The 13848-nt window shown below is 35.7% G+C and overlaps 1 protein-coding gene across 3 annotated transcripts in view; it reads right to left on the reverse strand.

Moving 5' to 3' along the window:
• Window positions 1–13848, reverse strand: part of RYK (receptor like tyrosine kinase) — a 104764-nt gene that overhangs the window by 13469 nt on the left and 77447 nt on the right. For all 3 annotated transcript variants that reach the window (XM_058729945.1, XM_058729943.1, XM_058729944.1), the window contains 3 exons: window positions 9105–9237; window positions 7739–7848; window positions 7425–7584 (listed from right to left, as the gene is read on the reverse strand). In XM_058729945.1, the coding sequence (XP_058585928.1) occupies window positions 7425–7584; window positions 7739–7848; window positions 9105–9237 (403 nt within the window). The remainder of the gene's footprint in view (window positions 1–7424; window positions 7585–7738; window positions 7849–9104; window positions 9238–13848) is intronic.

A 13848-nucleotide genomic window follows, 5' to 3' on the forward strand; every position in this document is an offset into this window, starting at 1 on the left:
AATAAATTAAAAACGTTGAAAAAAAAAATTAAAAAAAAAAAAAAACAGATGGAATCTCTGAAGTAAGGTCTGTGGGAGTGAGACAAGAAGAAATGTGAGATTCAGCATGGAAATAGAGAGGATAAGAGGTCAGTGTGAGCCATTCAGGATTCTTTTACACATTCAAGTACACAGCTCTCTTAAGGATAAGATTAACACAGTTGGCTGTGAATGTTCTTAAAATAAATGACCCAAAAAGGCATATCTATATATGTCAACTTCAATTCTGTAACTATGGAACATCTGCTAAAGGAAAGTAAGTAAAGCAGAGTTTCTACTACCCATTCTGGAAAGAATGACTTATGCATAAAAATATAATGCAGCATGTGGTAGGTGCCGTTAGACAGGTACAAGACTTTCTGGATATCCAAAGAAGACCAAATTAAAGAGCATAAAAGTACCTTGTGTATTTGGACTCAGCAGGAATTCAAGATTGGATGAAATGCAGACTATAAGGAAATGTACAACGGAAAATATAAAGCTAAAAATGGAAGATGAGGTAAGAAACAGAAGGCTCTGAAAACTAGGGGAAGGATCATGGATTTTTCTTTACCAACTCCCTGTGATCAAGAGTTCATTTTGAAGATCAAAATATCATGGAGGAATATTCCTAGCAGAGTAAGAAAGCTAGTGTTCACTTAACTTACTAACATTAATTGATTTTCACAAGTTTTCAAAACTGATATCCACTGTGCACAAGGTACAGGTGTTATTATTATATACTCCTTCCTAAATATCCAATTTTTAAAGCTTTTATTATTCTATGAATTTTAGTTTTCAGACACATAGTTTCTAGGTCTTTTTCAATAACTGATATATATGTACAGGAGTAAATTACTTTTAAAAAGCTTAAATATTTAAAATTTAAGATATAACAAATTTATACAAGTCACCCTTAAAATGGACCTTTCAACAATTCTTCAAGGTTAATGGTCTACCTAAAAATCTTGACACTCTTCCAGATTTATCATTGTGGCAAGTATTTTTTTTATCCCAGCTAAACAAACCCAGATACACAATGACTGTATACAAAATGCACTGACTGCATCAGATATCAAATTTAGTACATGCTGCTAACTCAACTTCAAAAACTGGCAATCTTTAGGCACAGAGTGTCATACATGATTGAAAAGACATGACTTCTACTATGAAACTGCCCTAGGATCTGTGATTAAGAAAGACAGCAGAGCCAATATTGGATGCCTATCATGCCATTACACATATCTGCTATTTATGACACTTTACAGTACCAGCTGCTTAGACATTGCCCCATCAAAACACAGGCTATTTGAAGGGAATGTTAAATACAATGATAAGGACAAGGAAGGGAAATGAAAGGGAAAGGGATGTTCACGAGACCTCCTGAAAAAAATAGCTATTCTTAGGGAAAGCGTAATACAGAAAATGTATCAAGGGCAATACTTGATCACAAGACAGCAACCAGTCACCTCTGAAAATAATAACTGTTCCTAAAGTAAATCCATTTATTCCTCTTTCCCAGGAAATACTACTAGGACTATTAAAATAATACTATTAAATACAACTAAGCAATATTTTAATATTAATAATATTAAGCTTTAAATCTTTATTTCCTAATGACTGAATGATCCTTTCACCTCTCCAGTTTTTTTCTTAATATCTTTATATCAATTCCTCTTAATGCTAATTTTTATTTAGTTATATTTATTGAAGTATAGTTGACACAAAATATGAAATTAGTTTCAGGTGTACAACATAGTGATTTGACAAGTCTATACGTTATGCTACGCTCACAAGTGTTAGCTACAATCTGTCACCATATATAGCAACTCTATTCCTCTTACAATGTGAATTTTATGTTTAAATCATGAGTCTAAGATTGTTGATGTGTAAAATCTGCAACTATAATGGAAATGAATAAATACTGGGAATCTACACATTATTCTAAAATTAGTAAGAAACAATATAAAATAGAAAGTTTTCCATACTTTTAAAAACATTAGGTATTATCCCAGTGAAGAAATAGGCAAAAGACATGAATAGACACTTCTCCAAAGAAGACATCCAGATGGCCAACCAACACATGAAAAAATGCTCAACATCACTCATCATCAGGGAAATACAAATCAAAACCACAATGAGCTACCACCTCACACCTGTCAGAATGGCTAACCTTAACCACTCAGGAAACAACAGATGTTGGCAAGGATGCAGAGAAAGAGGATCTCTTTTTCACTGCTGGTGGGAATGCAAACTGGTGCAGCCACTCTGGAAAGCAGTATGGAGGTTCCTCAAAAAATTAAAAATAGAACTGCCCTATGACCCAGCAATTGCATTACTAGGTATTTATCCAAGGGATACAGGTGTGCTGTTTCGAAGGGACACATGCACCCCCATGTTTATAGCAGCACTATCAACATTAGCCAAAGTATGGAAAGAGCCCAAATGTCCATTGATGAATGAATGGATAAAGAAGATGTGGTATATATATACAATGGAGTATTACTCAGCAATCAAAAAGAATGAAATCTTGCCATTTGCAACTACGTGCATAGAACTAGAGGATATAATGCTAAGTGAAATTAATCAGAAAAAGACAAATATCATATGACTCCATTCATATGAGGAATTTAAGAGACAAACAGATGAACATAAGGGAAGAGAAGGAAAAAAAAGAACAGGGAGGGGGACAAAACATAAGAGACTCTTAAATATAGAGAACCATCAGAGGGTTGCTGGAGGGGTTGTGGGAGGGGGGATGGGCTAAACGGGAAAGGGGCATTAAGGAATCTACTCCTGAAATCATTGCTGCACTATATGCTAACCTGGATATAAATTTAAAAATAAATTATAAAACTTTCAAATAAATAAAACAAAAACAAAAAACGTAGAAGCTATAGTTCTCAAACCCCTCCTCCCCCAAATACTACATATTCTCTGAAAACCGTACCTTTCTCTTTGATACCACAGTAGTTCAGAAGACCACTCTTCATGAGTGTATTACCAATGTGAATTTCTTCTGCTTAAGGCATGGGCAATGACTTTCCATGACACTGGGCAAATGAGCAGTAAGAAGCACTCTGCTATAGATATAGTTATCTAGATACCTAGATCTAGATAACTAAATTTCCCTCCTTCTTCTAGGTCATCTTTAATGTTCACAAAATAAATACTGTAAAGGCACAAGAAACACATTTTAATTTACTCTGTACCCTAAAACTGTTCAAATACCTTAGAGTTTCCTCATTACAGTAAGTCATACTGATAAGATTAGCATGGAAATCATTTCCTTGACTTGTTTTTGCCAAGAAAATGTTTTTTAAAAACAATGTAATACTATAAAGACAAAAAAGTACTAAGAAAGAAACTCTTAATTGTGCATTCCTGATTGCATTTAGTCTCTTAATAGGAGGTAGTCTCTTAATAGCAGAATTATGTTAGCTACTATAATTACCTAAATAATTGAAAGAAGATATAAATCAAGAAATCTATTTTCAAATAAAGGAAAAGAAAGTCACACACAAAAATCCATGGTGGTATCTATATCTGATGAAAACAGAATAAAAACAATATCCAGAAATTCTTAAGAATGCCTAAGATGATGTCATATCTTGGAATAATAAAACAGATTTATAACCAGTCAAATCTAGTTGTGCATATTTCCTAAGTTCAACAGTTAAAAGCTGATATTAACATTATAAGAATATTGACATACTGAAATATTGAATCTTTTCAGTAAAAATTATGGAAACACAATCAAGAGATGCAATGTATTATTTTTAAGATAGAAAACATTAATGTATTTCGAAACAAATCACATAGAATTTTCAACTATAAAAAAAAAGCAAAAATGTTAAGGCTCTTTTAAAGGACAAAGAAAATGCCCCCTCCAAGGCAGTTATATCATTTGTTAGGTGCTACATTTACACCTGAAATGTGTATTTTACATGTGTAGGACTCTGTTGGGAGTGGAGTTACATTACTTATCTTGCATATGACTACACACAAAGCTTTTCAGCCCCAAACCAGCATTTCAAATGGAGCTTTTGAACCCCCAACTCCATCCATAATGGAAAAGTGGGAACAAGAGAACAATGATTATGCATAAAGATTTTCAATACAAGTGTTAACAAGCAATCTTTAACATTTGTGTTTTAATGTAAGAATTCAAAAAGTATTTAATCCCACAAAACTGAACAGTGAGTGTGACATCACAGTCCTAGGACACAGAAAAGTGTTCCTATTCCTTTTAATCTTAACTATCCAAGACAAAAGATATTTAAAGGGAAAATATATACACACACATATATTTTAAAAGAAATGAATTTCTAAGAATCTAAAGAAGAAAAATCTGAACATTTTAGGAGCTAACCATATTAAATGTAAATCCATGGGTTTTCTCACTATCACATTCTAAGTACAGCCAGAAGAATTTGGGGCACACAGAGATTTCAAGTAAGTTTATGCCAAGATACACTAAAAGTAATTATGATTTTAAAGTAAGTCTGCTGTTAAGTTGCTCACCATTAAGTTCGTGGAGATTTTTTAAAAATAAAGCTGTCAAGTGATCAAGCAGCAAGCAACAAGGTATCTAGTACAACTACATTCTGATAGAAGACAGATTCTTACATAAAATATATGAACTCTTGCAAAATTTATAAAATACCATAACCATAAAAGTAACTAATTCTAAATATAATTTTGAAATGTTTGCTCAAGTAAACCATGTATCCTCAACTTGGGACTTGACCAGCTAATACAGGACAGTGTACTCGGCTGAAGAGATGTAGATCACATTGCTCAGGGATGTATTATTTTTTTTTTAATGTTTATTTTTGAAGGTAAGAGATACAAAGCGGGAGCAGAGGAGGGACAAAGAAAGAGGGAGACACAGAATCCAAGCGGGCTGCAGACTATGAGTGGTCCACACAGAGGCCGACACGGGGCTTGAACCCATGAACCATGAGATCATGACCTGAGCCGAAGTCGGATGCTTAACCGACTGAGCCACCCAGGCACCCCACCTAGGGATGTATTATTAACTATAGTTTCATTGGTTGAAAGTGTATTATCTAATTTAACTTTCACTCAGGAGTTCCTGTGAAATATTTAATCATAAATGTTATAAAAAATAATTCCATTACTTCTCAAATTTAGAGTGGAATACCTACGCAGCTAAATACATTAAATTAAGCAGTGCATTTTCTAGGGGCTTCCACTGTAAGAGCAAACAGCACTATTGGCCATCTTGTATATTCCCTTGAAAGAGAAACTATCACTACTCCTTTTACTGAGAGATTAATCAAACAATCCCCAATCTCTTGAAGTTACATGGCATACTTGTTATTTAAGAAACATCTTCCATTTCCTGCCCATTAGACTAGTTTTGGGTTCACCCCAACTGCCCCTTCATTTCTGCTAAGGCAATTATGCTATATTTCAATGAGTAACAAAATCACAAATTTTAAAAATCAACCATGGAAAAAAATAGTAATATCCCAAAGAGATGAGTGACTTAATCTTTTAAATCAACAATAGAGTAAGAATTTTAAAAAGCTATATTGAACAAAGTTACTTTTCTTCACTCAAAAATGTTCAGATGTAGGCTTTTCTATTAAAGGGGTAGATCTGAAAACCATATAGTTCTAGTTTAACTGATATTATGTTTTAAGCTATGTGCTAAAAACGTTAAACTCATTTGTACTCCCATGAAAACAGCTTTGCTTAATGTAGAAGCTGGCAAAGAATTCCAGCTACAATTCAGAACTTCTAAATAAAGATCTGGCAACCTCCAAAACATATCAATAAGAGCATAATTTGTCCTTACTGATATTCATACAGGAGCTGTGTGCTAGACTAAAATCAAACTCTGCTTTCCCATTTTATATTATTTGAGAAAAATCAGTATCAAAACTGAAAATACAACCTTTCCCTCCCCCCCCCCCAAAAAAAAGCTTATCCTGGATTATATAGGTGGGTCCTAAATGCAATTATAAATATCTTTATAAGAGACAGGCAGAAGGAGTTTTAAGAGACAGACACACACAGAAGAGAAGGTGATAGGAACATGCAGCAGAGAGATGCAGCCATGAGCCAAGAAATGCCAACAGCCATCAGCAGCTGGAAAAAACAAGGAAAGTTTCCCCCTTAGGGGCTCTGGAGGGAGCATGGCCCTGCCTACACCTTCATATCAGACATCTGACCTCCAGAATTCAATTGTGAGAATAAACCTCTCTTGTTTTACCACCAAGGTTGCATAGTTTGTTACAGCATCCAGAGGACACTAATACAACTAAGGAAATGAGGGCATTAGAAGAGTAATCCTTAAAGCACACAAACTTAGAAGTAAAAGGGTAACCCTATATTATAAATAAAATCTATTGATGTAAACACAAGATACAAGGATATAGTAAGCCCAATTTTTACAGTTGAAACTTCAAAGCAAACAATTCTATAAGATTTTATATTTATTTATTTTTAAAAATTTATGTCAAGTTAGCTAATATATAGTGTATACAGTGTGCTCTTGGCTTTGGGGGTAGATTCCTGTGACTCATCGTTTACATACAATACCCAGTGCTCATCCCAACAAGTGCCCTCCTCAATGCCCATCACCCATTTCTCCCCTTCCCCAACCCCCATCAACCCTCAGTTTGCTCTCTGCATTCAAGTCTCTTATGGTTTTATATTTACTACTACCGTATCATTGAGTGGTCACAGAGGTAGAACCTATAAGCAAAAGTTTTACCTAATCTCTATTCAGCTACAGTAACAAACTGTACTGAGATAGAAAAATAAATCCATCTTTCAAATCAGACTAAAAAGTGAGAAATTAAAAGCAATTTAAAATGTCTACAAAATACCCACAAGTAAACATGGCTACTGAAACTATTCATCACTAAGTATAAAGGATCCCACTATATGATATTCTCTGGTGGGCAGAACTACTCAGACAAAAGGGAAGAGAGTGGCATCTGGGGAATTAGAAATAACACAGTTCATAATGTTGGAAGAGGATGTTTGAAAGGAACAATAAATCTTTATGATCTGGCAATCACTTGGTTCTTCTGAGACTTACATAAGAAAAAAAAAACCCAAATACTGAAATCTCTCTAAGCCTTAGTATCTACCTTTAAAACTGGGATATTCGTGTCTAGCTACTTCATAGTGTTAACAGCCCCCTCACAGGGTTACTCTGAGGATGAAACGTGATTACACACATTGATGGCCCATGGTCTGAGTCACAGCATCTTTCCATGAACTGGCTGACTGGAGCTAACTACACTTGCTTTCTCAATGAAACATTTCAGGGAACAGTTACTACATTTAAAAAAATATATAGAAAAAAAATTAAAACATAAAGTCTCTTCACCATTCTATTGATATACAAGATTCCCAGCACTTACCACATCACTAGCACTGGAGAACTCATTATTGACCAGACTTTCCAGAGCCATCCACCGAACTGGCCTGTTTTCATTGTCCCCCAGACAGTGATAGTCCATGGGGAACAAGTCTCTGGAGAGGGCATTGTCTGTGATCTTAACTTGAAGTGTGTCATCAATCCTGAAAAGTAAAGACATGAGCATCAAATGCAATCAGACTGTTTAAAACATATGAATCAGGGTTACTCTTACAATTCCCACAGTAACTCCTGGAGAGAGCCCAAATCCAGGGAAAACTAAACATCAAAGGACAGTGACAAGCTCATGGCACCTACACACAGTTCCTAGCAGCCAGGTCTTTGTGGATGACTTCCCTTCTGGCCAGATAGCTCATTCCACAGGCAATCTGAATGGCCATGTGTACGAGGTCTTGTTGAGAAATTGCCTGTGGTTTAAAAAAAAAAAAAAAAAAATGACACTGCTTGTAGTTAGCACAAAAATTATGATGGCAGCTACTTATTTTATTCCACAATCCTACTCCATCCCAAAATACTTCTTTACACCTACACTTGACTTTTAAAAAGCTACTTCTTGATCAAGAATATGTTCCCATTGCTCCCTAATATTTGTATCTACTAGTACTTATCATTCTGTAATGTAACTTACCATTTATTTCACACTGTCTCTCTCATCTGTTAGGTAGATCTCCCCAACAACTAGGACTTACAATAGGTGCCCAATAAATATCTGTTCCATGAATGCCGAATTCTCAAGATAATATTTCAAATGTTTATTATTTGATAACCTGTTCTTTAAAATCAAAAGTTTTTATTAGGAGATTATCTCTGGAGACCATTTTCAAACTAATATAAGTCTATAGCTCTCACTACTGATATGCTCCTCTAGAGCCAGTATGCTAGTACTGTGGGCTAAGGAGTGAAATTCTTCCTCAGGTAATGTTGATGGGCTGCAGCCTCCAACAATTTTTGGGGAACCCTGGCTTTAATTCTGTCAATTTACAAAGCATATTGACTTATAGGTCACTCGATGCAGCATTTGAATCCACTTTCTCTGGGCAACTGTAGTAAGTACATCATTATAAACTCTAAAACAAACAATACAGCTACAAGTTACAGTAGGCAACAAAACACCAGCTAGGCTTTACTACCACTACCATCATAATGTGTCTGGAATATAACCAAATGCTTCACAGCCATGTGCACAAGCAGCAAAGAGAAGGAAACTCCTAAGTGATCGACATCTTATAGCCAAGCATATTAAAAACAGATCCATTATCCCCATAATCTAGACCTCCAGTCACGACCAGTTTTTGGTATAATATGGACCAAATGACTCTGTCAAGTGTGTTTCCATTCCTGCAAGGGAGATCTAGTACCAGTGCCTTCAAAGAGTTATCAGGAAAATGGCTGAGATGGTGTTAGAGAGGGTCTGAGGTGATTATAAATAAACACACAATGGATAAAAGGAGAAAGTTCAGCCATCAGTAGAGTGCAACCTTTAAGACAGGAATCATAAACCATCTTACTCTAAATCAACAGGGTATAAATATCTTCTAGCTCATTTTGAGTTTGTTTTTATAGGTTTTTAAACAGTTTATATATAGGAAGGTTAACATCTATTTTCAAAGATAATATCAGAAGTTCCCGGCAAATAATTAGTATTGGGGCAAATTTTTCTCACCTGAGGATTATTGGCCTCTACTAATTTGCACTGCCGTAAAAACAACTTAAGATTCCCCCAATTCATGTAAGGCAGTATCACCATGGGCTTTTCTCCTTCTTCTATACACACATGCGTAATAGGAAGAAGATTTCTACAAAATAATGAAATCAGGAGAAAGACAAGTGAAATCTAAAACCTCAAGGGCTTATTTTTAATAAAAAGCAATAAAGGTAACCTAAAACAAAACCAGAAAATCTCAAGCATACTTAAAAACATGATAACCATTAAAAATGTAATAATGTTATAAATGCCCCTTAAAACTAGACATCAGTGTTTCCCACATATACACTTGGTGGATAGATAGGGAAAAGCTGTAAACTCAAAGTTGTTTCCTGTGGACTGGATTCTCTGAAGACACTCTCTAGTCACACTAAAACTTTACTCTTATGGGGTAATCAGAGACATCTAAAAAATGACTTGATGTGTTTATATAACATCCTCTTTAGTCCATCAACACATTAAAGAAAAGCAAACCCCATGCAGACTATGGACCAGAATATGCTATCAAGAAGGCCTCAGAGAGGCTGCAACTGCCACAAAAGCCAAGATGCCCTTAGCTGGTCCCATGGGACTTAGAATCTGATTTCCAAATCCTAAATTTACCATGTACTGTTTGTGCAACCATCTCTCCTGGCCTTAGTTTCCATACCTCTAACATGGCATCATACCAACCATAAAATATTGTTATGATGTGCAAGATAAAGCCAACCATGTAGTAAACAGTATTGTTTCTCTTTAAATTTCCATGGCACACATAAATACTTTCATCCTATTTCCTGACGACACCTCTTTCCATTGATACCTGGAAATAATTTAATTTTCTTCAAGGTTTGTAACTTTTTACATAATTATCTCATTTTCCCAACTATGCCAAAAAGGGCAAAAACATGAATTCTTATTTTTATGCCCAATGCTTTGTATTCTGTGCCATAGAAAATAAGCATTTAATAAATATTTGATAAATAACACAAGTATCACAGCCTTAAAAACGATCCTACTCCTTAACTTAGTAAATTCTGCCTCTAAGGATATTTAATAAAGAAATAATATCAAATATTAAAAAGCTACATGAACAAGGATAGTTAATGAAATATTAATAGCAAAAAGTTACAAACAACTAACAGCACACCCAAATAGCAGGATAGTACATAACAATTCAATGGTCACAAAGAGATGTTAAGAAAAGAAGAGTAAAAGTTTATCTTATATGAAAGCAAGATACAAAATTTACATATGTGTGCAGGATAATTTCAAAGATGGGAGAAAAACTAATAAAACTCTGCACAGAAATATGACAAGAATTAAAAGTTGTTGTCTTTGAGTTGTGGGGCTTTAGATCATTTCTATCTTGCTTTTTCTGTTTTGTTTTTTTCTAAATTGTTTCAGTTGAGCATGTGTCTCTCTTAAAACCACAGTCACACAACTCTGACCCAACGGCGCACAAGTGAAAGCTGCGGACTCCTCTACTGCTATGTAGGACTTACTAATAGGGAAAGCACTGACCCCTAAGCAGCAGAAAATGAGGACTCAAGAGATTAGTAGACCTGCACAAAAAAACCTCCTAGTACAGCTTCTGCTTGCCATTACAGCCTAAGAGTGGCAGTGATGATTAGTCCCACTCAGTTGAGTGAAGAAACCCATGCAAAGAGAGGTTAGGTTATCTGCCAAGCACAAACAACAAGTGCATGGAGAAGAAAATTCAAAACTTCATCCAGTTCCAAAACCCTTTGCTTTTCCCTGGCTCACTGGATATTCCCTCCCGGGAGAGCAAGAAGGAATGCATGGGAAGTAACACTGCCTCTTTTCTTACCAAGTCCCATGCACACTAAAATGAGTACAACAGGTTTGCATTCAGGTTTAACTGAGCACACAATGATTTTAGGTGTAATGTGAAGAGTTACCTGATCTAACATCCCCAAAATTATTTCTCTGCTCCTCTCCTCAGGTCTGAAATTCACTGAGCAGAGTTAAAGGTATTTTATCCAGGCACAGTAAGTTTGCTGTTTGAGATCAAATCATTTGCTCTATCACCAGGGGATTAAAAGCCCTCTAGGAGAGGTAACAAGTTGCATGAACATGTTTTTTTTTAATTTTTTAAATATTTTATTTATTTTTGAAAGACAGAGACAGAGCGCAAGCAGGAGAGGGGCAGAGACAGAGGGAGACACAGAATCTGAAGCAGGCTCCAGGCTCTGAGCTGTCAGCACAGAGCCCCACGTGGAGCGCGAACCCACGAACCGTGAGGCCATAATCTGAGCCAAAGTCAGACACTTAACCTACTGAACCACCTGGGCACCCCTGCATGAACATGTTTTAAAGTACAAATGGCTGGCCTTCATTCTATCCATTTTATAAAGAAAAGGAGAATAAAAAGGAAGATCTGGGACCTAGATGAAGAGCGGATGAGAGTAGATACTGGTGCTGTAGGCAAGAACAAGGTAGAAACAGGGAAGGTTCTGTGGGGACATGAGACAACTGCACGCAGTTCTCAGTCTTGCCAAGCGTGCCTGCAGAGTGAGGGCCGGGAGGCACTCAGTGTGAGGTCACCACCAGGCAACTTCAGGCCAATGGAGAGCCAAACTGCACACAGAAATAACTCAACAGTACTTTAATATGAAGCACTTCGGATGTAATTAAAATAAATTGGTATCTTTTTATTTATACAGCTATTTCAATTTACAGTAAATATTATTCTCATAAATTCCAGTAGAAAAAGGAATAAAAAGAATTTCAAAATACTTAAAATATATCAACACTTTACAATTCTTACTCTTGGAATGTTAAAACATGAAGTAAACATGCTTTGCATGTGGAATTGCGTACCACAACCAGTTTTAAAAAGTTAAATTCTGAAATGAGGTGTCATTTCTTACTAAGTGTATTTTGTTGGCTTGATAAGTTGTACAATATGAACACTGAAGATCATTAGTTCATTTTTGTCCCTCAGGCCTAGCAGAGTTCCAAGTACAAAACTGGTGCTAAATGAATCAGAATAAGAGAATGAACAAATAAATGCACAGACGCACCCATGATACTCATTAAAAACTAGGAGTCCTGGTATTACTCTACAGCCAGGAAGAACAATTAGCCATGACCGAACTAGACAATCTGCCTTTAGAAGACTTTCCCCAATCGCTGAATGTCCAGTATGAGCCCTATTCAGCATGTGGCATTCCATCACCTAAGATGTCCTGGGCTGCTAATTCATCCTGATAGGGTGCTGGAAAACCGTACAGGCTAAAGCCACATGAGAAATGCTGCAAATACTTGCTCTGAATGTTATTCAGCCAAAGCACCTAGGCTACAGTGGATATAAAACTGCTTCTTGGGAAAATCTTGGCTTTGTCTACATTTATCCCTGTTTTCCACTTCTGTGAAGTGTACAGACCTTTTATCAGGGTAAGAATACTAGGTAGGTACCTGAATACTAGGTTACATTACATACTAGTATTAAACACTTTTGGCTCTTCCTCTCAGAGTCAGCAGAATAGAACATCAAGCACTTCCAGTCTGGTCAAGAAGGACATTTCTAAATGACCATTATCCAGTTCTTGTTTTGTTACTCAAAGGAAACAAAATGTATTTTTTATAAAATATAATCTCAGGAATGTTATCCATGCATTCCTCTGTAAATACGTTCTATACTTGGACTGAATCAGACCAATGGAAGGTAACATTCTTCAATCACTTGACTTTAACCCTTCAATGGGACATCTTCAGTCCGACCATTACTGTATGTTCAATTTTTTCAGACACCCTGGGCTTTTTTATGCTCAATGAAACTAAAAAGTGTACCTGTTCATTATATTAATCAATGCCCCAAGTATGATAAGCCTAATGTGACATCTACTTGAGAATTTGAAACTAGGAAAACTTTTTTCCTCCCCCAAAGAACATTTGTTTCTTTCCCTTCTAATACTGAGATTTATCAACTTTTAATGTTTCCCCAGAAACTAAAAGATGTTTTATGTTCAATCACAGCAAAAATATTTGTATCCTTATTGTTGGCTTATTTGTTTTCTCCTCCACCATCACAAAGCCATAAAACTCGACTTTCATTACCATTTTATTGCTCTCACTACTGCTGCTTTCTTTTTAGGTTCTCAAATTCTTTCAAATAGGAACCAAAGTATAAATGAAACTCAAAAATAAAACTCTGCATAGTCATCTTATTTTTTGGCAGAACCAAAGTAACTGCTCAAAGTACAAAGAAATTAAAATGCATGATGCCTTTTGCATGCATCACTTGTGTGTGTGTGTGTGTGTGTGTGTGTCTGTGTGTGTGTGTGTGTGTGTGTGTGTGTGTGTGTTTCCCCAGAAGTCCATAAATATCTTCCAACAGGGATGGTCACTGACCCATTTTTTTAAACATATGCAACCAAATCTGCAATAGGCATACAAATTAAGCTGACTCTATGTAGTTTTTTTTCTTTTTAAAAACCTTGCCCCAATACTGATACTGCAGCATGTTGAGATACGATATTTAAGTCCTTTTTGTTTCAGAAGATAGAGCTTTTGTTATAGCTCTGTAAGAGGACTGATATGAGTTTTGTTTTTTTTTTAAAGTTCTTCATACAAAACTACAAGTATTTCTTAAAAACCATACTATGACCTAATGACAAGATCCTGGTCAACCATTCAATGAACTGCTCCAAATCTTTTTTAAATGTAGATATGAATTCATAGTTACTTATATAAAAAG

The sequence above is a fragment of the Neofelis nebulosa genome, chromosome 5 (genome assembly GCF_028018385.1).
Source record: "Neofelis nebulosa isolate mNeoNeb1 chromosome 5, mNeoNeb1.pri, whole genome shotgun sequence".
NCBI classification, from domain to species: domain Eukaryota; kingdom Metazoa; phylum Chordata; class Mammalia; order Carnivora; family Felidae; genus Neofelis; species Neofelis nebulosa.